The 22,432-nt window shown below is 53.1% G+C and overlaps 8 protein-coding genes across 8 annotated transcripts; 2 read left to right on the top strand and 6 right to left on the bottom strand.

The window, feature by feature from the left end:
• Positions 1–2,984: 2,984 nt before the first annotated feature.
• CPAR01_08924 (RNA polymerase II elongator complex subunit) lies at positions 2,985–4,153 on the bottom strand (the record flags this gene model as incomplete). Its single annotated transcript, XM_060493191.1, has 2 exons — positions 2,985–4,094; positions 4,148–4,153. 2 exons carry the CDS (start codon positions 4,151–4,153, stop codon positions 2,985–2,987), a joined length of 1,116 nt encoding a protein of 371 aa, XP_060347321.1.
• Positions 4,154–4,471: 318 nt separating this feature from the next.
• CPAR01_08923 (uncharacterized protein) lies at positions 4,472–6,304 on the bottom strand (the record flags this gene model as incomplete). The annotated part of the gene is made up of 2 exons (XM_060493190.1): positions 4,472–6,039; positions 6,091–6,304. The coding sequence occupies 2 exons, from the start codon at positions 6,302–6,304 to the stop codon at positions 4,472–4,474; spliced, it is 1,782 nt and encodes a 593-aa protein (XP_060347320.1).
• Positions 6,305–7,113: 809 nt separating this feature from the next.
• Positions 7,114–9,434, bottom strand: CPAR01_08922 (uncharacterized protein; the record flags this gene model as incomplete). The annotated part of the gene is made up of 3 exons (XM_060493189.1): positions 7,114–7,942; positions 7,994–8,698; positions 8,758–9,434. The coding sequence occupies 3 exons, from the start codon at positions 9,432–9,434 to the stop codon at positions 7,114–7,116; spliced, it is 2,211 nt and encodes a 736-aa protein (XP_060347319.1).
• A 2,152-nt stretch (positions 9,435–11,586) lies between these two features.
• Positions 11,587–11,730, bottom strand: CPAR01_08921 (uncharacterized protein; the record flags this gene model as incomplete). The annotated part of the gene is made up of 2 exons (XM_060493188.1): positions 11,587–11,600; positions 11,652–11,730. 2 exons carry the CDS (start codon positions 11,728–11,730, stop codon positions 11,587–11,589), a joined length of 93 nt encoding a protein of 30 aa, XP_060347318.1.
• Positions 11,731–14,043: 2,313 nt separating this feature from the next.
• On the bottom strand, positions 14,044–16,420 carry CPAR01_08920 (uncharacterized protein; the record flags this gene model as incomplete). The annotated part of the gene is made up of 4 exons (XM_060493187.1): positions 14,044–14,207; positions 14,265–14,856; positions 14,913–15,973; positions 16,039–16,420. The coding sequence occupies 4 exons, from the start codon at positions 16,418–16,420 to the stop codon at positions 14,044–14,046; spliced, it is 2,199 nt and encodes a 732-aa protein (XP_060347317.1).
• Positions 16,421–18,428: 2,008 nt separating this feature from the next.
• Positions 18,429–18,617, top strand: CPAR01_08919 (uncharacterized protein; the record flags this gene model as incomplete). The annotated part of the gene is made up of 1 exon (XM_060493186.1): positions 18,429–18,617. The coding sequence occupies one exon, from the start codon at positions 18,429–18,431 to the stop codon at positions 18,615–18,617; it is 189 nt and encodes a 62-aa protein (XP_060347316.1).
• Positions 18,618–18,945: 328 nt separating this feature from the next.
• CPAR01_08918 (uncharacterized protein) lies at positions 18,946–19,691 on the top strand (the record flags this gene model as incomplete). The annotated part of the gene is made up of 3 exons (XM_060493185.1): positions 18,946–19,046; positions 19,331–19,384; positions 19,550–19,691. 3 exons carry the CDS (start codon positions 18,946–18,948, stop codon positions 19,689–19,691), a joined length of 297 nt encoding a protein of 98 aa, XP_060347315.1.
• Positions 19,692–20,725: 1,034 nt separating this feature from the next.
• On the bottom strand, positions 20,726–21,887 carry CPAR01_08917 (uncharacterized protein; the record flags this gene model as incomplete). Its single annotated transcript, XM_060493184.1, has 3 exons — positions 20,726–21,602; positions 21,675–21,740; positions 21,805–21,887. 3 exons carry the CDS (start codon positions 21,885–21,887, stop codon positions 20,726–20,728), a joined length of 1,026 nt encoding a protein of 341 aa, XP_060347314.1.
• Positions 21,888–22,432: the final 545 nt, after the last annotated feature.

Below are 22,432 nucleotides of genomic sequence, written 5' to 3'. Positions count from 1 at the left end.
TGATAAATACATTATACATGTGTTGAAGGAGAGTGAGGTGATGTCGGTGTCCGGCAAAGCATATCGACTTGGCCTACGTTGCTGCAGACGAGGAGTGGCAGACAATCAGCAGAACGGCAGGTAGCAGCCGGGCCAAAACCTGTTGTTGGCTCTAGGTACTGTCCAGTCCAGTGGTCAGTCCCAGATGGTGTTGCCCCCATTCAACCCCGCAGATAATCGTGCGTACCTTGGCCTGTAGGTACAATGGGAGGCAGGCACGGGAAGGCGCTTGCTAAGTTACCTATTCTTGGACCTTTGGGAGCTTGCAGCCGGGCGAATTGGCAGGCTTCGGTGATGCAATAAGTGAGTGTTGTGTTCTTAGGTACGAATGTGTCGTGATTGCCACCGGGCTACAGCCTGCAGCATCAGATAGGTACCTAGGTGGTATGCCATCCGTAGGTATCCGTAAGGAAAGCGTGGGAAGGTAAGCAGATGAGGTGGCTTGTGCTTTCTTTCTTTCCCCCGTTCTTCGTGCTTCCTTCCTAAACTTCCCCAACCCGACACCCCGTCTTTTCCACACCTGCCCGTCTTGGCTCTGTTCCTCTTGGCAAAGCTTATCACTCGTGGCTGGCCAGCGATCTTGGCGATTGGATTTCCCTCTCATCCGTCTTTCATCGTCCCTTCCTTTCCCGTCCAACCCACCTGCACACACCGTCAGGTTGCTTCTGACTGGCTCAAGGCGGGGGCAGCCTGCCGTTATGTCGTTGCCGTTGCCGCTGCCGTTGCTTGTGCCTGCCCGTGCTGCCGTCCTGCCCGTCTCTGAGTCTGACGGATGTCTCTCAATTTTTTATTTTTTTCCCTTTGCTGTTGCCCGCTCCAGACGAACCGCATCCATAGCACGGCGCGCACACTCTGACACGCAGCTCCAGCGAAAATAATCAGCCCACACGGCTACTTTACCCTCATGACACTGTCGCAGCATTAGTGTCACGGTTCACAACCTGCTCCTACTCAACACAGACACAGTCGTACGGCTCAATCCAGCTTGTGCGTTTTTTTTTATTTTGTTTTTTTTTAGTGTTCCTGATCGTGGACCCGCATCACCCAGCTTCAGTCTGAGCTAAGGAGTACGCGACTTGCTTGCAAGGCCGGCCGAATTAAAGTGAGGCAAGCGGCCGAGTCTCGACTTTCACACCCAAACCCCGCCGGCTGACACGACACGCGACACACTCTCTGCATTGGCCAGTAAACGACCATCTACCTCGCCTCAAGCTCGTCGATCTATTTGTGTATCCGTAGACATTTTGACCAGAGAGTCTGATTGATTGAGATCTAACTCGGAATGGAAACCACACGACGCATTATTCCCACCAGGAACAGCGCTGTAGACAACACAGCTGAGTTCAATATCTCAAGTAACCGATGCGCTTTGATCATAATGAGGACTGATTAATGCTGAGATTCAGACAAGTCAAGAGCATCTCAAAGTTGGGGCTGGAAGCGGTCGAAAGCTTCAAATTAGACAATCAGGCTCCGACGAGAGCTATCAAGCCAGTGCCAAATCGCCTCGCCAAACACATCAGCTGGCATGAGTGAAGTCGTCTCGGTCTGGACTGCGTACCTCGTAAAGTGCAACAAAACCACATATCCCAGTCACACAGTCTTCTATAGAGCCGGCGTCGGCTAGTCAAGACACGACGCCGTCCACGTCGCTTCCAATGCGGTTGAGCATTCACCGGTGTCTCCTAGACTTTGCCGCTTCTTTTGCATTCCCCGTCCCGAACCTTTTAGGTTAACATCCGAGGCGCTACTCGCCGCGACCACAGTTCCCTCCTCTCTTGGCCTACGACAAGCCTTTACCCTGTATCGAGACTCCTATCCTAATATTCGTAACTCGCATTCAGAGCGTGGTGAAACTCATCACCTGAGATCTATGATTTATCGCCAAGTCGGGTGTGTCCGTCGTAGTCCGTCGCACCTCTGAGGTTGTCTACCTGATGTGTCTGCTCTCTTCGCGGGCCAAGTAAGGGAGTCTAGGTCCCGAAGCGGTATGCCAGGTGAGTCCATGGATGATGTGGATGCTTTCTACAATCTTCACGATGAACCCGGCGGCTACTTTGTAAAGCTGCTGAATCTGCCCCCGATCGGGAGATCTGGAACGGAGACTTTGTTTTTCTCGTCTTTCGGTATCCGGAATCCGGCTAGCTTCTGCTGTCGACCACCTTCTCCCAAGGAGATGCCAAGCCGTCTTGGAAAGGAGAAAATGGTCTGACTGGGACTCAGTAACGCGGATCTTGGCGATCTGCCTTACTGCTGTGGAGAGTTTGAAGGTCCCTCGGCGAGTTGCGTTTCTCCAAAATAGGCAACACCACCAACACCATGGCTAAGATAGAATCACACAGAATCTGTACGCCAGCATGATCTCGACTTTGCTCAAGTGTCGAAATCGTCTTGGCAGCGTGGCGGCTCTCATTTAGGCCTCGCTGGGTCATCTTGAGACCTCTGCAGCATTCCTGATGGTGTGCAATGGACCACTCGGATTCCGTGAGCTGTACCAATCAAGGACAGACAGTGACGCAAGAGTCTCTCTCTTTCATTCTCTGCCAACACCGAGTATTTGAGGACCCAAGAATGTCAATTCTTCAGAGACCACAGTGAGGCATGATGGGTACATTCCGCCGGAGGAGATTTCACAAACCAGCTGCCTCTGCGGTAGGCCAGATGGACCAAAGCAAAAAGGTGTTCCTAGCGCCAGCCTCACAAGTGCTTGGCAGTGTGTGTTGAGGGTAAACCTTTCTCGATAACGAGAGCGATGCGCCATCGTAACTCTATGTCGCCTCACCCACGTCACAAGCAAACCCTCACAGAATATTCTCAATTCGTCGTGAACACCATCTCAGGGGTATCAATTATACAACCTCTATCGCAAACGCCTTTTTGTCTCTCTCCACACCTAGCACTTCACCCCCCCTTTCCCCTTTCCTCTCCTCAGGAGCAGAGTGAACTCAACCCTCCTGCTCAAACGTATCGTTCAGATACCCAACAAAGCTCTCCCTCATCCTCCCCGCGCTAAAGTTGCCCACGCCCTCGAGCCCGATCCCGCCACGGTTCAAACCCACAAACGCCCTCCTCAGCCTCTGAAGCTGCGGCAGACCGACCTTGCGACCAGGAAGCTGCACAACAAGCTCCTTCTTCTCCCCTCCCGCCCCATCATCCCCCCTGGAGACCTTGACCTCCCCGCCCTCCTCCCCTTCAGCCTGCGCCTCCAAAATCCTCTTCACAACATCCTGCGTCTCGCGGTCCAGCACGTACAGGTAATCCCCGCTCGTGTCACGGCTGCGCTGGACCGTCGCCTGGTTGGGCTTGATGACCTTCCGCCCCGTACCCGCGACGGCGTCCCAGATGTCGTCGCACACTTTTGCCGTCTGCGCCGCGTCGTCGTCCCAGATGAGGGTGAAGAGCGGGCTGTCCCAGCGCGTCATCGGGTTTGGCTCCTCGTAGCGGAAGACGAGGTTGTCCCAGTTGTCCGTGTCGTAGGGCTGCTGCTCTTCGTCGGTGTCGTCTTGCTTCGTCTCGTCTTCTGTGTTTGCCTCATTTGCGTCCTCCGGGATCTGAATGCTATCCCCTTGTGCTTCCTCTGTCGCGGTCGTCGTCGTCGTCGTCGATGCAGCCGCCCCTCGCTTCCTCAACCTCTCCTCATTTATCCCCCTAGCCCTCTCAACTCCACACCCAATCTGAAGCACGACGCTTGGCGTCCTCATAGCTTTAGCCTCGCAGTGCAACTGGTACCGCCACCCCTTGATGTAATTCATCCCGTCCAAAATAACAATATCCCGGTCCGACAGCACGCGCTTCACGGCGCCGTAGACAGCCGCCCTGGCGTCCTTTTCCGAGGCGTTGGCGGAGCGCGTGTGCGCGCGCACCTTGTTCGGGTCGAGGTCGTACACATCGCGCGATATCGAGAGCGTCGAGTCGGAGATGTAATGGAGTCGGTACGGTGGTGATTGTTTGCTGCTGCCGTCGGCGGCGGCGGCGATGCGTGCTGCCAGGTGTGCTTGCAGCTGTTTTGCGCGGGTCGTCTTACCCGAGGTCGGGAGACCTGATACTACGATCAACTGTCACAGAGTTAGCTTCTTTCTCCCACGAGCCCAGGAATGGCAAGACTCACCGGCATACTGGCGGTTCGTGAGTTGGGAGGGGTTGTCGTTGAACGTGAGTGACAGACTTTGGCGGGGTTTCTGGGGATTTTTTGCATCTGCGATCAGCTACCCCACCTACCAAATCGGGACTCAAGTCATTGGCGCAGCTTGCCTATAATGTAGCCATCTTCACATGATTTCATGAGTAATTACAGAGAATCATACGCGTAACAAGTAATGTATGAATCTCGATGCTTTCGAGTATGGGTATCATGAGGTCTCTGACTCTGAAAAACGCCTAAATCCCCTTCTACGTGCAATCCGCCGCTGTCCCTCGCAAATGAAAACTCTCCTCAGTCATCCATATTCTCGTCCTCGTCAACGTCGCCTTCAGGTTCCTGAGCGCCCACGATGTCAATATAGAAAAGCATGCGCTCTCCCGCCAGATCCATCATCTCCTTGGCGTAGATGTCACGCGGACTAGGGCCTTTTTTTCCGCGGCCCCGACGGCTCGGGGTCGTCGCGCTCCTCCGGTTCGTACCCCTGGCCTTGGCCTTCCGTGCCTCGATTCCCTTGAGCGCGGCTTTTCGGAGCCTGTCTCTGGCTTCCTTGGTCTCTTCCGCCGGTATCGTGTAGAGCAGGCTCTCAAGGATCAGCGCTACCCTGGCGTTGTCTTCTGGGTCAATGGTATTAGCATGGTGACCCAGGTAGCACAACTCGAGGACGTCTGCGTTTATGATGATCCCGCTGTCCTCCCCCTTGATGACCTTCTTCGGGTCTTCATATCCGGAGGGCAGCAGTTGATCGAGCTGAACGGCCAGAAAGTCGATCTTGAAGGCAGCTCCGTATCGCTGGATGTACGAACTCATGTCGGTGATGAATTGGTGAAAGAACGAAAGAGGTTGCTGCTTGAGTAACCTGCACAAGTCCAGCGTGTATTCGTTGTGGTCCATGAACTCCTCGGGCATATTGTAGGCAACCTCGGAAAGGAGCTCCATCAGTCTCAGACGAAGGGGAATCGAATCTGCCAGTGGGGCAGCGACAAAATCTCCAGCTTTCCTGGCTGGTGTGCGTGGTGTACGAGGCGTGCCCGGTGTACCCGCCTCGGAGGGTTCGTCGTCCGTCAACTCTTCGTTGAAATAGTCGCCAAATTGGTCGTTCTCGATATCAAGCGTAGCCATTCGTTTGCGTTTCTTGTCCTCGCTCGGTAGCCCCTTTATCTCCTTGTTGAACACCTCAGGAAATTTCGCCAAGGATGAGGTGCAGCCGTCAGCGAAGACGGCTTGAAGGATCATCCTCAGAGCACCTCGCCCGGAGTCAGTCTTCTGCTTGATGTACATGACAAGGATTGACTCTCGCATGTGTGTCCAGTTCTGAGGTTGCTGTGATGAGGCCAAAGACTCCTCATCAAGGCGTTTCCGTTCGTAGATGTCAGCCTCGAGAACGTCAATCATGAATTTCAGCCAGGTCTTCCAGAAGCGCCAACGGTGAGGATGTAGTCTGCTGCAGTTGAAGGCCCAGCCGAGAACAGCCCAGAAGTCCTGCGCGCGCTGCCATATGCTATCTTCGTTGGCCAACTTGTTGTTGCCAATCTGATCACCGTCGATATCCTCGTCCTCCTCGTCGTGGTATCGGTTCCGGCGGCCGTATTGGACCCCATGGAACTGGAACGCACTCCTGAAGCCGGCGTTGATGGGTCCAACAATGGCGAGGAGATTACGCAGGTAGTCCAGCGTCTGTGAGCAGACCTCGAGACGGTCGGCGCCGGGGGCTCGAGTCGTATGGCTCGGGTGGATGGTCAGGGTGTTGAGGAGGGCAAGGTGGGTTAACGGAGGGACAGGGACGCGCTTCGGGTTGGTGTTGATCTTTCGCGAGAACCCGGCAGTGAGGAGGCTATTGTACAGGCCGAGTGCGCCATTGTCTAGAATAGTCAGCGCATGTCGCGAGGAGGGTGGGCAGCTTGCTAACGTACAGAGGTGCTCTTCCAGGTAGATCTGGCAATGTTCCTTCAGCTCACGGGGGAGCAGGGTCGCGGATGAGTACATGCGTTGGGGTGATGCAGGATCTGTGGGAGTCTGTTTTTCGGAGTTGGCATCCGGCGATTGAAAGGCCGTCCTGAATGAGTCTGGCGATGATACGGCAGATAAATCCGTCAAGGACGAAGAGAGCTCCATCACGAGCTGCATGGGGTGACGCGTCTGGAGACGCGGTTGGAAATGTCCCACTATCGTCAATTAAAGTCGGGTTGGGCAGGGGCCTACAGGGTCCCTGGTCAGTCCAGAACCTTAAATTACATAAGGCCCTTCCGGCAGAGGGACCCCCAACTCATCTGGCAGCAGCTGTTCACAGCTTCACATCCATCGCTGGTGCACCTGCTGAGTGCTAAACAGCATAGCTTCTAAGAAGCATCCTAAATTTTGAGAAGCGTCCACATAATTGCGGCTTCATGACGCAATGAGATAAACTATAACCTGGAACTGAACCTTAGATCTGATTTCGCTGAGTGTATAGCTTGAAGGACGGGCAGGTCGAGCTGGTAGAGCTGAACTTCAGTGACTCACATGGGCGAGGCTTCATATGAGCCACCGACCACTTCCGAGAGGTGAGGTACTCAACACAGTTGAAGGCACAGTTGAAGGACCTGGCCTTTCCGTTCTTTCAAGAACTGGAGCAGTAGTAATTTAGGCTTGCGCGGAAAATAGCATTGAAATCGTTCACCACTCATTGAGACCTACCTGATTATCGATAACTTCAATTACAGGTTGGGTGTTTCGGGAAGTCTACAGCAGCGTGCACAATTCAAATACGATAAGGTCGTTGGTGTTTTCTCTTGGTCCCCTGTAAACTATTATTGTATGTCATCAATGCTATACTCTGTGCAGTGAGTGGCTCATCGTGGTGTCAGCCCCAGTAGTCAGTATGATACATGAGAGTGAGAATGCCACCCCTCCTAGTATGACCTGCTTGTCAAAGGAGCTATATGTGTGAGCAAACATCACACAAGCTCCTCAAATACCTTCCCAATACTGTCATTCTCTCCGTAGCAGATTGCGTAAGCCGTCCTAGCATATTCCCTCGCCGGTGCGCATAGCTCAGGGGCCACAATCTTGTACACATGGAACATGACGAGGAAGGCCGTTACGATATGCTCGCCAGGTGGACCCCATTTGATGATCTTTAGATGGCGCTTGCCTGATGCTTTCACAGCCCGGCTAGCCTCGAGAATGAAGCCACGAGCCTCGAGACTCTTGATGGACAACTCGAGAGCCTCTAAGTGTTTTCCCCTGTCCAGTCGCTTCTGGGCGAGCGCAAGGTACGAGTCCCATAGTTCCAGACGGTAAGATCCTTTTCCGGCGGCGTGAGTCTCCTCGAGCTGGCCAATCAGCCGTTGTGCCTTGGACTCTTGAGCTAGAGTCCTGCAAGCTTTCATGGTGCTCTTCAACTCTCGGAAAAGCCCTTGGCGTTTTTGGAAAGTCTGCTTCGAGATCGACTTCTTCTCTTCGCACAGCTCACATCGGCAAGTGAACCCCCAATTTTTTAGATGCTTCTGAGTTTCATCATAGCTCGCACATTCATCAGGCGGCCGGTAGCTGATCAGCAACTCCGTGTCGGCGTCCATATCTCTCGAAGCTCGCACCACCATCACGTCTCCAATGAACGAGCGGCGACAGTTGCCGACACATGAGTGATTGATGTGGGACGCTTGAGTCCAAATGCCGCAGGTGGTATAGCTTCCTTGTTGAACTCCCGTATCAGTCAAGTGGAGGACGGATGCTCGCGGTGCACCGAAGCAGTTAAGACCTATGATCTTCGCGACAAGGAACCTGTGATAGAGTTAGTGCTGAGACCTTCGCGTATTCCCATGAGATACTAACGTATCTACCACAGTTTCAATCTGCTCTGCAGTCTCGTCTAGTCGATACTTTCCGCGATACAAGTCAAAGAAGCGGGAGGCAGTCTGGGGATTGTGATGGAGCTTCTGTACAAGGCCGGAAAGAAGATCTGCCTGCCCACCCATCGTCATCCTCTTTGTGTCCCAGCTCATAAGTATCTTGATGTTCTGGCGACTGACAGTATCGTCGTCGCCAGCATAGCTGTACGCAAAGGCTTTCTCGCAGAGAAGAAGTTCACCAGCCTTCACGGGCTTGGTTGTGAAGAGCCCTCGTCCACGTCCAGGGGATTGGCGCACCTCGACAGGACCAGTGTAGGTCGCACAGTCGATTGTAGGGGGGGTGGCCTTGGCCTGGTTGTGCATGTGCTTCCACTGGTAGATCCCCTGATCTTGCTCACGAATACGGCACATAGTCCGCTCCAGTTCCTTCCCTGCGTCACGGTTTTCGGGGTTCAGGATAACAACTTGACGTAGCTTCTCGGCGCAGAGCGAGAACTGTTCCAGCGCGTAGTGGGCCTTGGCTTCTCTGAACAGTCCTTTCTCGGTTGGGTCATTTTCCTGTCGGCTCTCAATGGCATCGCTCAGTGCCTTCTCCGGGCGATGAAGCTTGAGGTTTGCCAAGGAACGGTTAAGGAGCGCTGCACGCTTATGTTCAGGCGTGGCAGCAGAGTCGAGTGCCTTGGAATATCTAAACCGCATTCAGTAAAAACCTCCGCGAGATCAATAATCATCATATCTGCTGCTCACAAGATTTCTGCTTTTCCCCAATCTTGCTGTGCTACAGCATTGTTTCCTTGCTGCCGGATCTTCTCGGAATTGACACTAGGAGTCCACGTCTTCCACTGCGACGGGATGCGTTCGTCGCCCTCAGGTAGTAGGATGATGTCGTCAACGTGGTCCACTCGTAAACTGTATTTGCCATCGGTAGTCGCCTTGAAGAACGGGTCCTTGATGAGGCAGATGCTGCCTTCCGGGAATATGTCGTCAGGTTGCATAACCCTATGATCCGGCTGGTTGTAAAGTTGGAGTAAGACGGCGGTGCCGGCCTTGTCCTCAGCAATGGCCATGATTGCGTTAATCTGATCCGTGGGCGTCATTGTCCGTACGATGACTAGCTTGCCTCGGTGGTGCTCTTCCAACCTCATCTTGGAGATTGGCAGAGGCTTTAGCTCGTTGACAGGCTGTATACAGGGCAAATATGCCGGTGGAACCTGAGTAGTTGCAATATTCGACCCTCCACTAGAAGCTGCCGGGCGTGATATGCGCATTGATCTTGCCAGCATGAACTGCATCACCAACACATCGGGGGGAGGATGATCATGAGGAACGTATCCTTTTCTGCGGCCACCTCGTTCCGCGGCAGCTTGGAGCCGTTCCATTAAGGAGGCAAAGTCGCCGACATCAGAAACGTCCCTGACGTCCATAGCGATTGAAAGGTGATGTAACGCGTCGGTGTTGATTGATCCTGGTTATCGTAGCTAAATTCGCAGATTCGTTCTTCGAGGTGAGTGCGTTGGACGAGGTATGAAGAAGAAGAAGAGGTGAGAAGAAGAAAAAGAAGAAGAATTAACAAGGCAGGGTAGGAGCAGATCTAAATTTTGTTTGAATGTAGATGAGTACATGATTGGGTACTCATACATCTGTTGGTCGTATGCGGGAGGCCGACTGCCTGACGGGAAGATGTTAGGCACAGCCCTGTTGTTCAGATTTAGGCTCACTTGAGGTACTTAGGTAGCATATCAAAAAAGCTCAACTCTGAAGTCTCACTTCATAGTAAGGGGTCTCGGCCAGTATGCAACACGGTTCATCCTGCCTCAAGGGAGCTACGTACCTTATTTGTCCTCCACGGCACATGAATATCCCATGGCGGAGGCTATCTTCAAGAGGAGAATTACACTTGGAGATGAATCTTGAGTCTCAGACTATCGATCAAGGTAAAGATCGATTAAATTCACGAACTCAGTGAGCCTCAGCCTTTCAAAAGTTCTGCGAGAGAGAATAGAGAAATGGCCATTACTTCTTCGTCGCCACAAAGCCATTATGCTTCAAAAGTCCTTTCAACGCAGATGTCTTTCTATAAATAGACAAATCTCTTTAGTGTAGCTACTTCTTTATCCCTGTGTCACCCTACATATATGAATCCGAGTCCAATGCTGGCATGTAGGCCAATGACTATGTAAATTTATAATTCTCAAGACATTCATAAATTTAGGGTTTTTGTCTCTCATCTTAGCAAAGGCGAGGCCAGTGGCAACTGAAATGGTGGACATCAATCCAATATGAGACTAGACTTGATAGAATGAAGTATGAAAGCTATCAAAAAGGCAGGCCGATGAGCCCTTGTTGCCATATCTTTTCCCATCAGGTGGTGGTGTTACTTCGCCACGGGATGCCTACCCCTCAGCAGCCCATGCACCAGAGTCTTCCAGCGTTTTCCATCACCCTTCGTCACCTCAGCACCACGTACACAAGCTTTTGAAAAGAACATGCTTTCTGTAGTGCCATCTGAGGATAACTCTGAGTACCAAGTGACCCGCCTCACAGTGCTTGGGGTTGATCACATTCAACCCGGCAAAGCCGAGCCTCATATCTAAGGATCGCCATGGTCCTCTGAGATTCTCAGACCAAGACACATGATCAACGAAAAGAAATGCAATGCCGCGTAGAGAAGTTTGTATAAATTAGACATGACTGCATCGCTATGAAGAATTGTGTAAAGTGATGTTAAGAAACGTTGACTGCAGTAGCAACAACACTACAGAAGCGAGCAGCACTTAAGGTACGCACCCCTGTCTACGAGCTATCCCACGCTTCAATTGATCTTACAGGTGCCTCAGTCCATCAGAAGATGCAGTCAGAATCTACACTCAACCGACCTCCGAGCCTCGTCATTAGGAACCCGCCAGACGACAACGGGTGGCCCAACATCCCACCGCTCCCACTCCCACCTCCGCTTAGCCCCCTCCGCAAAGGGCGTACATCCACCCGGACGACATGTCACGATTGCCTAAAGCGGATGAAGGACGCATGGCATTGGTTGAGAGGGTCATTCACTCGCTGGAGAAGGGGTAGCCACAAGAGAAGCCCCATAGCTGCATGAAGGGCGTGTGTGTGTAAGGGTGTAAGTGTGTGTGTATATAGGTCAATTTCAGCCTATAGATGCCCAACAGAGATGCCGTAGCCTTCCCTTCTCGTATCGTAACTGTGAGCGTGGTGTGTACCCCTCCCCTCATATCGGAATCATCGTCGTTCTCCAATGATATCGTCGTAGAAATGTCCCAAAACGCCCCTCTGTATGCAAGATCCCGCGGCGGTATTTAGGGCTGCGTAGGTAAGGTACGCATGCTGTGCCCTGCAGCCCTATGCCCGACATCGTGCCATTCTGAAATAAAGAACTATCCAACCCGTGTCCCCCAATCTAGTAAAAGTACAGTTTGTGTGCTCGAGCCAATGGAGCGCCGTGAGGCAGACGACATGCTCCGGTTGTGTGGTGTCGCCTCTTTCATGTTGTGTGTATTCCCGTAAACGCCGTCGATAGAGATGTGTTTGCTTAATTGTAGCTGAAATCGACTTGGCTTATTTTCCCGGGACTTTCGTAGAGTTAGTAAAGGAAGCGTTACGTTTAGATTCGAAGAACTCACGAGGGTCAACGGGGAAACTTGTCTCATCTGAGCGTTCCTTCTGGAGCATCATGGGGGTAGCGTGGGCAGTAGTGTTCATGGTGGCGATTGGTCGTAAGAGGATTGAGGATTGGGTATGAGTCGAAGTAGGATGAGGCAGTGATAGTCTTGTGATGAAGTAGTGTATGACTGTTGGTGTGAAGTGTAGTGTGATGAGTCTGTTGGAAACAAAAGAGATTCAAGGCATCAAGAAATCACAGAGCATTTATATCCAACGGACCTCCAACGAACCTCCAACGGACCAACAATCGAGCTTCATATTGAATCGACCTTGGATTGAGTCACCCTCAGGCAGAAGAGTGTGCCTGGGGAGGCAGACAAGACAATCTGAGAGGTTCAACGACTTAGTGCCCCCTAGTCAACGTTGACTTGAGGTTCGACATGGCAGTGCACGGTGACTCGTTACGACAATGTGAATGGAAATACCATATCTTTGCACGCGATTGCGCATATTCGGTATGGCGATCCTGGTTCGGTAGCAATGTAATTCCTAAAAACCCAGGGATTCGCGAAGTCTGATTCGTCTACGGTATAGGTTGTCAACATCTAAGCCTGGGTGCCTTAACGATGTGTATCAGGTAATGGACCCCTACAGATTGTAGAGCTAGCCGCAGTGCAAGGCAGATCAAAGACAAGAACCCAGTGAGTCAGATCGGTGCAACTGCAGACCCCTCCTTCCCGGAATGGATGAATTGATGAGGACATGACCGCGGCCTCAGAAACGCATCGACGTTTGCAGAATGGAGGGGTTGGGAGACGACTTGGTTGCCTGGGTTAAGACGTGTTTGGTGACGGAGATGACATGGGGGTCCTAGACGGTCTGAGGCAGCAACCCCCATATTTCCAGGCACGAGGGGAGTCCGCGCCCTGGAAATGCAGTGCTTTTCGGCGACAAGGAGACAGGAGAAAGGGAAAACTAATCCAACGCCAACGGAGTGCCAGGTCTCGTCACGAGCAACGGATATGTGTGCGCCGTTGCGTATGACTGACAAGGCAGCAAGTTGCTCATTGTTAGCGGGTGTGGCTTTGCGCTTCGGTGTAAAACGGCAAGAGCGCGTTTGCGCCCTTGCGCGCGAGGGGCAGGGAAAAAAGGTTGGAAAACGGAACAACAATGACAAAATAGAGGCACGTCGGGGCAATGCAATGCTGTCACTGCCCGTGTGACTGATCTCGGACAAACTGGGCAACTCTCGACAGGCATTACTTGCTCCGGTGGTGAGTCGAAGGCCTCAAGGCTGACTGGAATATGGTGCCGGTGAGGCTTGCGGGACGGGTACGGAGATGCGGCGGAACAGTCATTTTTACAAAAACTCGGAGTATGTCGGGAATCGCTCCCCCATTACATTTCTCGGTGACGGGCTCCGTTTTGATTGACGGAACCGGAAACCCAAGAAACATGGGATAGGAGGCACAGCCCAGTTTCCCTCTAGCACTCAAACTGACCGAACCACAAGTGGAAGAAGTTACGTCGAGATCGGTTGATTATTTTGGTGCAAAGTGTGTAAAGAGGAAAAAGGGTTCGAAAGAGAGGGGAATTGTGGTCCGCCAGACAAATAAAGAGGTGTCGTTGCCTACAGGCTGCCCTGCTTAGCTAATGACATGTGCTGCCTAAGCTTGAGCCAATCAGGGCTAGCACGTCGTCAAACCTCGTGACCTAGGAGAAAGACGGCGTCTCCACAATTTTTCGACCTGGTTTTTCTCGCAAAGTATATTTTCACGCGTTCCCCTTCCCTCTCCTCTCTTGTGTTCCTCATCAGCATCAACAACAGTTCGCGGGCCACCCATCCCAGCTTGGGCTACGGATCTTATGCATGGTCTTTTTCAGATTCCAGGATGGCGTTAGACTGCCGTGTGATATCGCACGGCAGACTGCGTCTCGGTATTGAACCAAACCGTCGTCCATGGCTTTGAGCAAGTGCTGAAGCCAACCGACACGGACAAGCCCGCGAGCTCGTTTTGATGTGTGCTCACAGCACATAAGGTCTTTGGACCAACCCCACGATATGCCTACACCTCGCGATCTTACTGCGCAAGAGTGTCAACTACTTTTTTATTCGTTCGAGTGGGAGAACAAAACCAACGGTCTAGACAACCGGTCCGCTCCACCCTGATACCGTCGAGATAGTGCGGCTTCAGGACTAAAATCGGACGAACAGATCACAAGGCATCTCACACGAGTTGCACGTGGTGCGTTCTTAATTCACCTTGATTGGTGTCATTATAGTAGAGAGTCATTATTCCTAAACCCATGTCACCGAGTTGTACCTGCCATCAGATATATATGAAGGGTATTCCGACATCCTCTGCGCAAGAATTGCAATTCCACTCCATCCCTCGAGTCATTAAACTTCTGTCAAATCCAGTGCTCGCCAAAGATGTGCTTCTCGTCCATGAAAGACAACAAGAACTTGGACACCAGGCGACCCGTATAGTTGGCCGCTACATCTCGCGGGAACGGGTGCTGCTCGTGGTCGGTCGATAGGATTGGGTCATCCGCCAATCCTTCGAGTTCCTTGCCTATACACCACATGTCAGCATCGACGGTTTAATCATTGGATTGTCGGGTCAGCCTACCGTTCTGATGGATCAAATTCCTCAGGCCCAAGACCATCTCTATGGCTGGTCCGTCCAAGTCGCCTTGCTGGGCCCATGAGTTGTCGAGCATGGGATTGAAGGGCTTGTTCGCCGTATCCCGGCTGTGGGTCTGGTAGATCTGGTGGAACTGGTACGCGAACTGCTTGAACGGCATGTTTTCGACCGCTGCGTTAATATTCAGGGCGTCCTGCCGTTTGTATTCCGGTGGCGTGTGGTTACGCAGGCTAATCTCGTTGAGAGCCACCACAAAGTTATCTGCGGATGTCTCGACCGATTCCATAAAGAGGCACAGTACCAGGAACGAGGCCATACACGGCGCCCACTCCTGTTTTGACTTAGGCTTGAGCAACTTTGAGAAGGACTCAAAGAGATGCTGCATGTCCCTCATCAGGAGCTCGTCAATTACCGCCTTGATCTGCCTGTTGACGACACGTGGGGTCACCCATGGTACTTCCTGAGGGACGAGACCAGAATCCTGGAGGCCCACGACACTCTGCCGTGTGATGCAGAGGTGGCGGGTCATGACGAAGTGGGCGCCGTAGATCGCCAATGCCTTCTTCACCATTGACGACTGGGTCGGGTCAACCAATGCTCTTACGCAAGACAGTCAGTAGCATGGCAACTTACATCAGACTTATTGGCGTATATCTGCACAACGTCCAAGACCTTCTTTGGCAACTCGGTGTGCCGTATTGACTCTGTCACTGATTTTGCGAACCTCGGTTCGGCTGCGATAGCAGCGAGGTACTCCTTCACCTTCTTCCTCAAGGCCTCCCTTTGAGCTGCCGAATCCAACTCCAACACCATAGGTGCCGAGCCTCTGGCTTGCAGGTCTATCCGGTCTTTTTGCACATGCAGATGGTAGTGCTGCTGTACTTCCTCCGTTCGAGGCTTGAAGAACCTCGCTCGAACCTTGAGCGACGCCGAGAGACCAGAAAAGAGCTCTACCTCCCGAGGCGCTAGTTGCACCGCGTCAAGGTCGACATTCTCCTCCATGAATTTCGACATTTGATCCTTGCGGAAGTGGCTGCGCATGAAGTCGGGGAACAACACGGTCAAAAAGTCGGAGAATTGCCAGCAGACGACCTGCGGCACCTGGCTGGCAAGCTTTTTACAGCTCCTGCACGGCCTTTGCGAGTCGCACTTGACTTTGCGGCTGTGGCAGCAAAAGCAGGCACCCAGACGGCGAACTTGCAATGCGCTCTCCTTTGTCGCATTTGCCAGAGGCCCCTTGCGGCCACGCGTTTGAATTTTCATGGCTTCGAAGCACTCCCACGGGTTGGGGCGACCCGATGAGGCGTTGATGGAGTTGGGCGTCACGATGACGAATTTGTTTGCGGGCTCGGTAGCCTTCTTCTTCTCGACCTTGCCGGTGATAACCTTGCGGATCTGGCTGGCTGATGCTGCCCTGTCTCCCTCATGTTTGAGGTCCGGGGAGCTGGAGTTGGACTGGGAGGGGCTTGTGGATGTGGAGCTCTGAGACGAGGTTGCGGAAAAGTCCTCCATCAAGAACGTTGAGCTGCCATTGTCGACCTTGAGGTTCGTGGGGTTCCATGGGCCCGGGTTGATGCTATGAGAAAAGGTCTGTGACAGGTCGATACCGCCATCGTGCTGTTGTTGCGGGAATGTGTCTAAGCCGGTCAGGGAGGCATTGTTCGATTGGAATGAGTTGACGAAAGATGTCAGTTCTGAGAACAAAGACAGTTAGCTCACGTATACTTGAAAGTCGGCCACGGGTGGAATGAGGACTCACCATTCAGGTTCAGCTGCTCCTCTGCAAAGAGGAAGCCCTGTGGTGTCAAAAAATTGGATTCTTGGCCGCTGGGAACGAACTGGCTATCAACAGACGGCGCCGGGGCAGCAAACGCCTCCGCTTGGTCGGGGAAGCTCGAGGCGGAGAAGGCGGGCTGGTCGAGGTCGAGGTTTAGCGGGGATAGGCCCGCCGGGTCCGAGCCGGCATGGTGGCCGACGACGGCAAAGCCGTTGAGACTGCCGCTGGCCGGGCTAGGTAGGAAGCCGACTGAGGCCGGATACGAGGCGTAGTCGAGATACTGCCATGATTCTTCGGTGTCGGCCGCGGACTGCTGATCGTAAGGCGAATGAGGCGTCGGGCCCCTTGAGGAAACAGAAGCCATTGTAGTTTCTGTGAGTAGGCAGGACCTATAAGTGGCGAACCGTTGAGTCGCCGGCGCTTTCAATCCGCTCGGTGAGTTCGATTCGATGATTCCGTAGCCCCCTGTGGTTCTGTTGAGAAAACCGAACAACAGGTCCTTGTTTCCTCACAACGTCGAATGGCCAGTAATCCGGGGGGGCTGTGTCTGCTTACTTCCAATTCTGCAACTGGCGCGGGGGTCACTCTCCGGACAAGCGAAAAAAATGCTAGGCCTTGTCTCGTCTCTTCTCCCTTTCAACACTCATCGAAGTCGCGATTCGAATTGTCGTCGGCCGGACTCGAATAGATGTTGCTCAATCTCACGAGTTACCCTTTTCTCACCGTTCTTTATCGCTCGGGAAAGTCATGCAAAAGAGCGGGAACGAAGGAGAGACGGTGCGAAAAGGGCAGCCAACAAGATTAATACGAGGAGGGAGAACGGCGCTGTCACACACTCAACCCCCATGACAGCAGATGAGCGGAGGGACCAGTAAGCAGCGGCGCCGCGGCCATCCCGCGCAGACCCGTCAACCTGTAAGGTACTTTCTTGTGGGCACGCTGTGCTGCTGGATGAGCTGGTCCTGGTCTCCGCTCCTTCGGCCCAGCTGAGCCGCTAGGCCCTTTCTGGGACCGAAGGTGGATCCACTGCTCCACGAATGAGGGTGCTCTAACCCGATCCATCACCGGCAGCTCACCGGGGCCCGGAGCTGCGGGAGGACCCTACTGCCGCACCGGTGACCGTGGTGACCGAAGCTGATTCCGGCTCTTGCCATCGGGGAACGCACTTGGTGCCGCGGCTCCGTTCCGTGGCGAGAAAGGTTGAATTTCGGGAAACTTCAAGGCACAAGATACCTACCCTTACCTACCTTGCCAATTATACATCAGCGTTGCGTTTCTAGCAATCGGCACTGTCCTCTTCCCTTCTCCCAATCAAACCAACGTTGTTTCCTCCGTTTGACCTCCATCACCTGAGAGGCGCTTTATCAATGCAACGCCAACCCGACGTCGAACTTATTTTCACCACGAACCTTTAACGTACGAAAAGACTGATTTCTTATTCCGTTCTTATAATTGCCTCAGAGATCGACAGTAAAGCTCATACCAGCGAACCGGCCCGAGCCCCAAGACCCTTGATGATTGACCGTCATCCAACATCCCTCAGGATTGCATCCCGCTCCCCGTCGATATCAAAACCCCCAGCAGTCATAACATCAAGCCTCGAGTGCACCTTGACTCAAACCGACCTCCCACACTCCGCCACTCCGCGTCCTGTCGTTCTTCGCATTACGAACCGCCTCCAAGCATCTAGCTGCATGCATGTATCAGAGGACAATCGCTCCCCGGATCTACCAGAGTGGATAAGCTCCCAACCCGCCGGCATTCGACCTTTGTCCTCACGACACCGCCGTAGAAATACCAACGCCAACCTCGTTTCTCTACCACGATTACAATGTCGAGTCTGGCAAGCTGATCATCACGCCTCCTCTCTCGTGTGACTAGAACAACACCCAGCATCCCCCGCCAAGATAAGGTTTAGCGCGCGCGGCGCTTGACTAGCACTTACACGCACAACGTAAGGATACATCTGTCCGTCTGTTTGCAAGTCCAAGTTGGCACAGCTCAGACCACAAACCCCCTTCGGCGCGGAAGCTAAACGGGTCCATGCCGCCCGGCACGGCCTCCCCGCCGACGCCGGTGTCCAGGGTCACATATTGCCACTCGCCTCAGGTGAGAAAAAGAGGAAACGGCTGGTTTTGCTTGATTATATGCCGCTTCCGTCGGCATCCTGCCGCCATTCCTGGCCTGCTCCATTCCTCCTCTAGGCAGCTTGGCCGACACTACACAAGGGCCGGTGGTTTGTTTCGCGACCCCGTTGATAACTAGCGAAATTGAAGGCAGAATATCCAACTACAACAGGCCGGCTATAGCATCGTTGGTCATCCTGTTCACGATCCACCCCGACACGAAACTAGCTCTCACACCTCGAAACAATGATTCAGGATCCCGAGTCCGAAGTTGGCACAGCACCCTCGTCACAGACAGAAGCACGTTCCAATTCTGCCCGGGTAAACCCAGTGAGTCGCGTGCCGGGACGAACCCCCTTCTTCCACTGCGTCCTCCAATCTGCTTGGGATCCCACCACTTCAAGTCGATACGGTGGGATAATGTCCCCAAGATAGAAAATCCAAACCACCGCAACCATGGGCATTGCAAACCTTGTTCTGCCACACAGCTCTGCTTATTCACTCTCTAGTCAGCCAATATTCGAAACCACCTTCTACCGGACTCTAACGTTCTTCCAGAATTCCGCTCTTTTCGCATCCTTGCTTCCCTGTGCTCATGGGCTTTATTCCTAGCACCGGCCTGTCTGGTCGCGCCTTGGAGTTTGCCTTACCCGTACTGATAGCAAAGCATAAGGAACTCCCTTCCTGGCGACAATGAATCAATCGGACACCGCTATGTGGGCGATAGAACTGGAGAAAATCGCAAAACAGAGCACAAGCCAAGATGGGGCCTTTTGGCCTGTCTGCCATGTGCCCCGGTTTGCTTGTCATTCTTCAACACGACCTCACCAGTCCCACCAGCAACCTCATCGCATACTTGTCTTTGTAACCCTACCAATCACCGGATACTGTAAGTCTACATCGCACTATTCACCGGCTCTTTGCCTCGCCTTTGACATGAGTTGTCAAGGGGGGCACGCGGCGCAGTCCGACGGGATTCTATGCGGCACGCAGATCGCACCCCTTCTTTCCCATCCATCTTCAATTCACTTTTCCAACAGCTTGCTTACCCCCCGGTTTCATTGCTTCGCCTCCCCGGCCCTGACCCTTCTTCCCCGGGGGACCCATCAGGCGGGATGCGACACAACGGTCTCCCCATCGACTTACAGAGCTCCCTTGGTCGTTTTACAGTTTGCGTTCCCCGTTCTTGGCCAGGTGATAGTGTAAGATACATCCATCGATCGCCGCTGATGGCCCTTGGTGGTCCTTCCCGCTCAAGTCACACCGTCAGGCACGCAAGCAGGAACCCCATCGGCTGATGATCACCGTTCATTTCAGCCCAACCCAAGCGCCGCCGGGTGTGGGGGTTAACAAAGTCGCACCGATAGGACAGGGGCAGAGGCGACGGATACTTGGGTTCCTGCCACACCTGTCCTGCCATCATGCCGGGTTAACAAGCCAGATGGCGTAACTTTGGCTCCTGGAACTCGCGCAGGGAAGACGCGTGAGCACCCCCCGTCCCCTACTTGATGGCAGGAGTCAGGAGCCGTGCGACGAACAGAGCACTTCAAGTCATGACGTTTACGAACTGGATACCGGCACATTTGAAGGACAATGCGTAGATTTCTGGCGCTGAGAGAGCGCGCCCAGCCACGGGCTATAGGATATCAAACTGCCAAAGGCTCATCTAAGCCGCCCAAATCAAGTGAGTAGAGAAGAAAACAGCACTAGTATAGTAGGGATATGTCCAAATTGCTCTCTCTCTCGTGAACTGCACAAACAGAGACAAACAATACGCACAAGCGCAAAATAAACGTTGTCAAAACAGCCATCCGGTAGCCCAGTATAAGTGAAGGGTGTCTGTCAAAAAAAAAGATATGACCCATTGAAACAACTCCAGGCCCCCAAACCACGCCGTGGCAGTGCAGAAACGAATAGCAAGCCACCAAAATAACAGGGCCAATGTACAAAGAGGTTTCCGCCCTTTCCTGATGAACCTGTAGCGCCCACCGCTTTCCCTGTAGCATGCTCATGCCCTTTTTTGCTTGCGAAACCAAACCGTAAAGGGTCAAGTAAAGGTATGTATGTAAGTGTGTGTGTCGTGTGCGTGTGTAAAGAGGCAGGTCAGTCGAGAGTCCCTGGAGGCCGCAGAAGTAAAGCGAGGTTTTTCTGCCCACAATGGAGCGCCATTACCATTTCTCGTACAAAAATCAGATTCAAAAACAAACAAGACGCAACTCGCTTTGCCGAGAAGTGGAGTGTTGAGCTAAGCTAGAGCCTGTAGGTGTGTTCTCCTGCGTCGTGCCGTTGGAGGGCGCTGTCGTCCTGATGACGTCCCGGTTCCGTATCGTGGAATCATTTACACTCTTCTTCTCTTCTTCTAAAGAATGAGGTGGATTCCGCCCTTCTGCAATAACTTTCAATTCGTAAGGTCCGTAAAATGTCGTAAACAAATTGCCACGTTGGCCGCCAGCATCGAGACACTCGCCGTGGTTTGCTGCGCACGGCGAGGTTGTCAACTTCGGCCTGGGCGAGTATATGGTAGGAGGAAGCATGGAAGCACACTAGCTTCTGAACCGCTGTGCAGCGCGATCTTGAATTTGCTTCTCCGTAGAAACGTATAGTCGGTCGAGGTAGTCCATGGCGCTCGCGTCCTTGAGGATCTTGGCTACCTGAATGCCCGCCGAAATGAGCTGTAAAATGTTGCGGTCGTCCTTTAATGGGCGACTCTGGTGCTTGGCCGCATGTCGCATTTCCAATGAATTCTCGAGAATCGTGACAAACTGCTTAATCTGGCCGTTGTAGAGTACCCGCGCCGGGATGCGGCGCTTCGTAGCCAGGCGCTTCAGGAGGTAAACCCATTCTGTCCATTCTCGGTCCTGAGGTCGCTCGACAGGTCGCATGTCCTGTGTCAAAGGAATGGGGAACTGGTATTTGGCCACGAAGTCGTACGCGCACTGAGAGAGCCTGTCGTTGACTTGGGTGAGCACCAAGTCCTGCTCTTGAACGTGGAGGTTGGTAGGGAGATGGGGCAGTTCGCGTTCTTGCATGGCAATGTATTCTGGCGGCGGGCGAGCGAGAAACTGATGCGGGCCGTCGAATTCGTCGCGGTTAGAAGGTCGACGTTGTGGCCGACCCTTGCCATTCACCTTGCTCTTACTCGGGGGAGTGGTGCCAGCCCCGTTCTCGAGTGAATAATCAGAAAGGTTCGGGGATGCAATAATGTCGTCGACCGAGTCCGTCGGGGAGTATCTTTCCTGGTGATCCCATGATTGAGAGTTCGTACTCTTGTACGACCCGTAGCCGGCGGCACCACTGGTGCCGTATGTGCCAGAAGCTGGGCGCGATCCGTACGCCGGGGCAGCGGCAGCGGCAACAGCATGAGGATTGGTTCCGATCGGCAAATTGTAGTTACTAGCTCCTGGCGAGTACGTGGACACGCTTGAAAGGGACGGTGTTACTCGTTTGCTCCTTTGTGGGAATACATCATGAACAATGACGTCTGGTTCTTACCTCGATGAACGGTAGTAGTTGGTATCAAATCCTCCGGCAGGCGGGAATGTATCGTTGTACATTGAACTTTTCTCAACGGTCAGTCACCCCTCCTCGGGCATTGTTTGGAAATTAGGAGAGCGGTCCGTACCTCCGCGTCGAGTTCCACGGTCCGTTGGACATGGCTGATGGTCTGTAGGCAAAATCCGGCTGGGCCATATCTTCCGGGGGCATAACGGTAAAGAGAAAAGAAATCAGGCAGCAAAATGTTTGGAAATGTCCAAAGTGTCCTGAGATGGAAGCCACGTGAAATATGAATAGTCCTTGGGCGGGCAGGTCAGCCCTGGGTGTCCAAAAAAGAGTCCTTTGGGCTGTGATCTTCGGCCAAGTATTCCTAGGAAAATGCGGCAGGTTGTCTCCTCAAACACAAGGGAATCCACGATAACAAAAATGGTCTTGTTCCAGGATGGGACCCTTGAAGAACTCCGGGTCGTTGCAAGGGCGGTGTGCGTGATGGGGGGCAAGCAGGTGATCGGTCCAAGAAACGACCAGTCTCCACGAAGACACCTTAAATGACTTATAAGATGATCGGGAATGGCTTGACGTGAAAGACACTAGGGGGTTAGTGGGAGATGTCTGATCTTGCTGGCGCAAAATGGGAAAGAAGAAACCAACAAGCTCCTGGGATGGACGAGGATGGGGGAGCGGGCAGGATCCTGACAGTGGATGATTAAGTTCGGAATGGAGGCATTTATGTCTGCTTGCGATGTCCTTCCTCG

Source organism: Colletotrichum paranaense (assembly GCF_030867605.1).
Source record: "Colletotrichum paranaense strain IMI 384185 chromosome Unknown Scaffold_7.1, whole genome shotgun sequence".
Classification (NCBI taxonomy): Eukaryota; Fungi; Ascomycota; class Sordariomycetes; order Glomerellales; family Glomerellaceae; genus Colletotrichum; species Colletotrichum paranaense.
The sequence above is the reverse complement of the archived record's forward strand: the minus strand, read 5'-3'. Positions and strand labels throughout refer to the sequence as shown.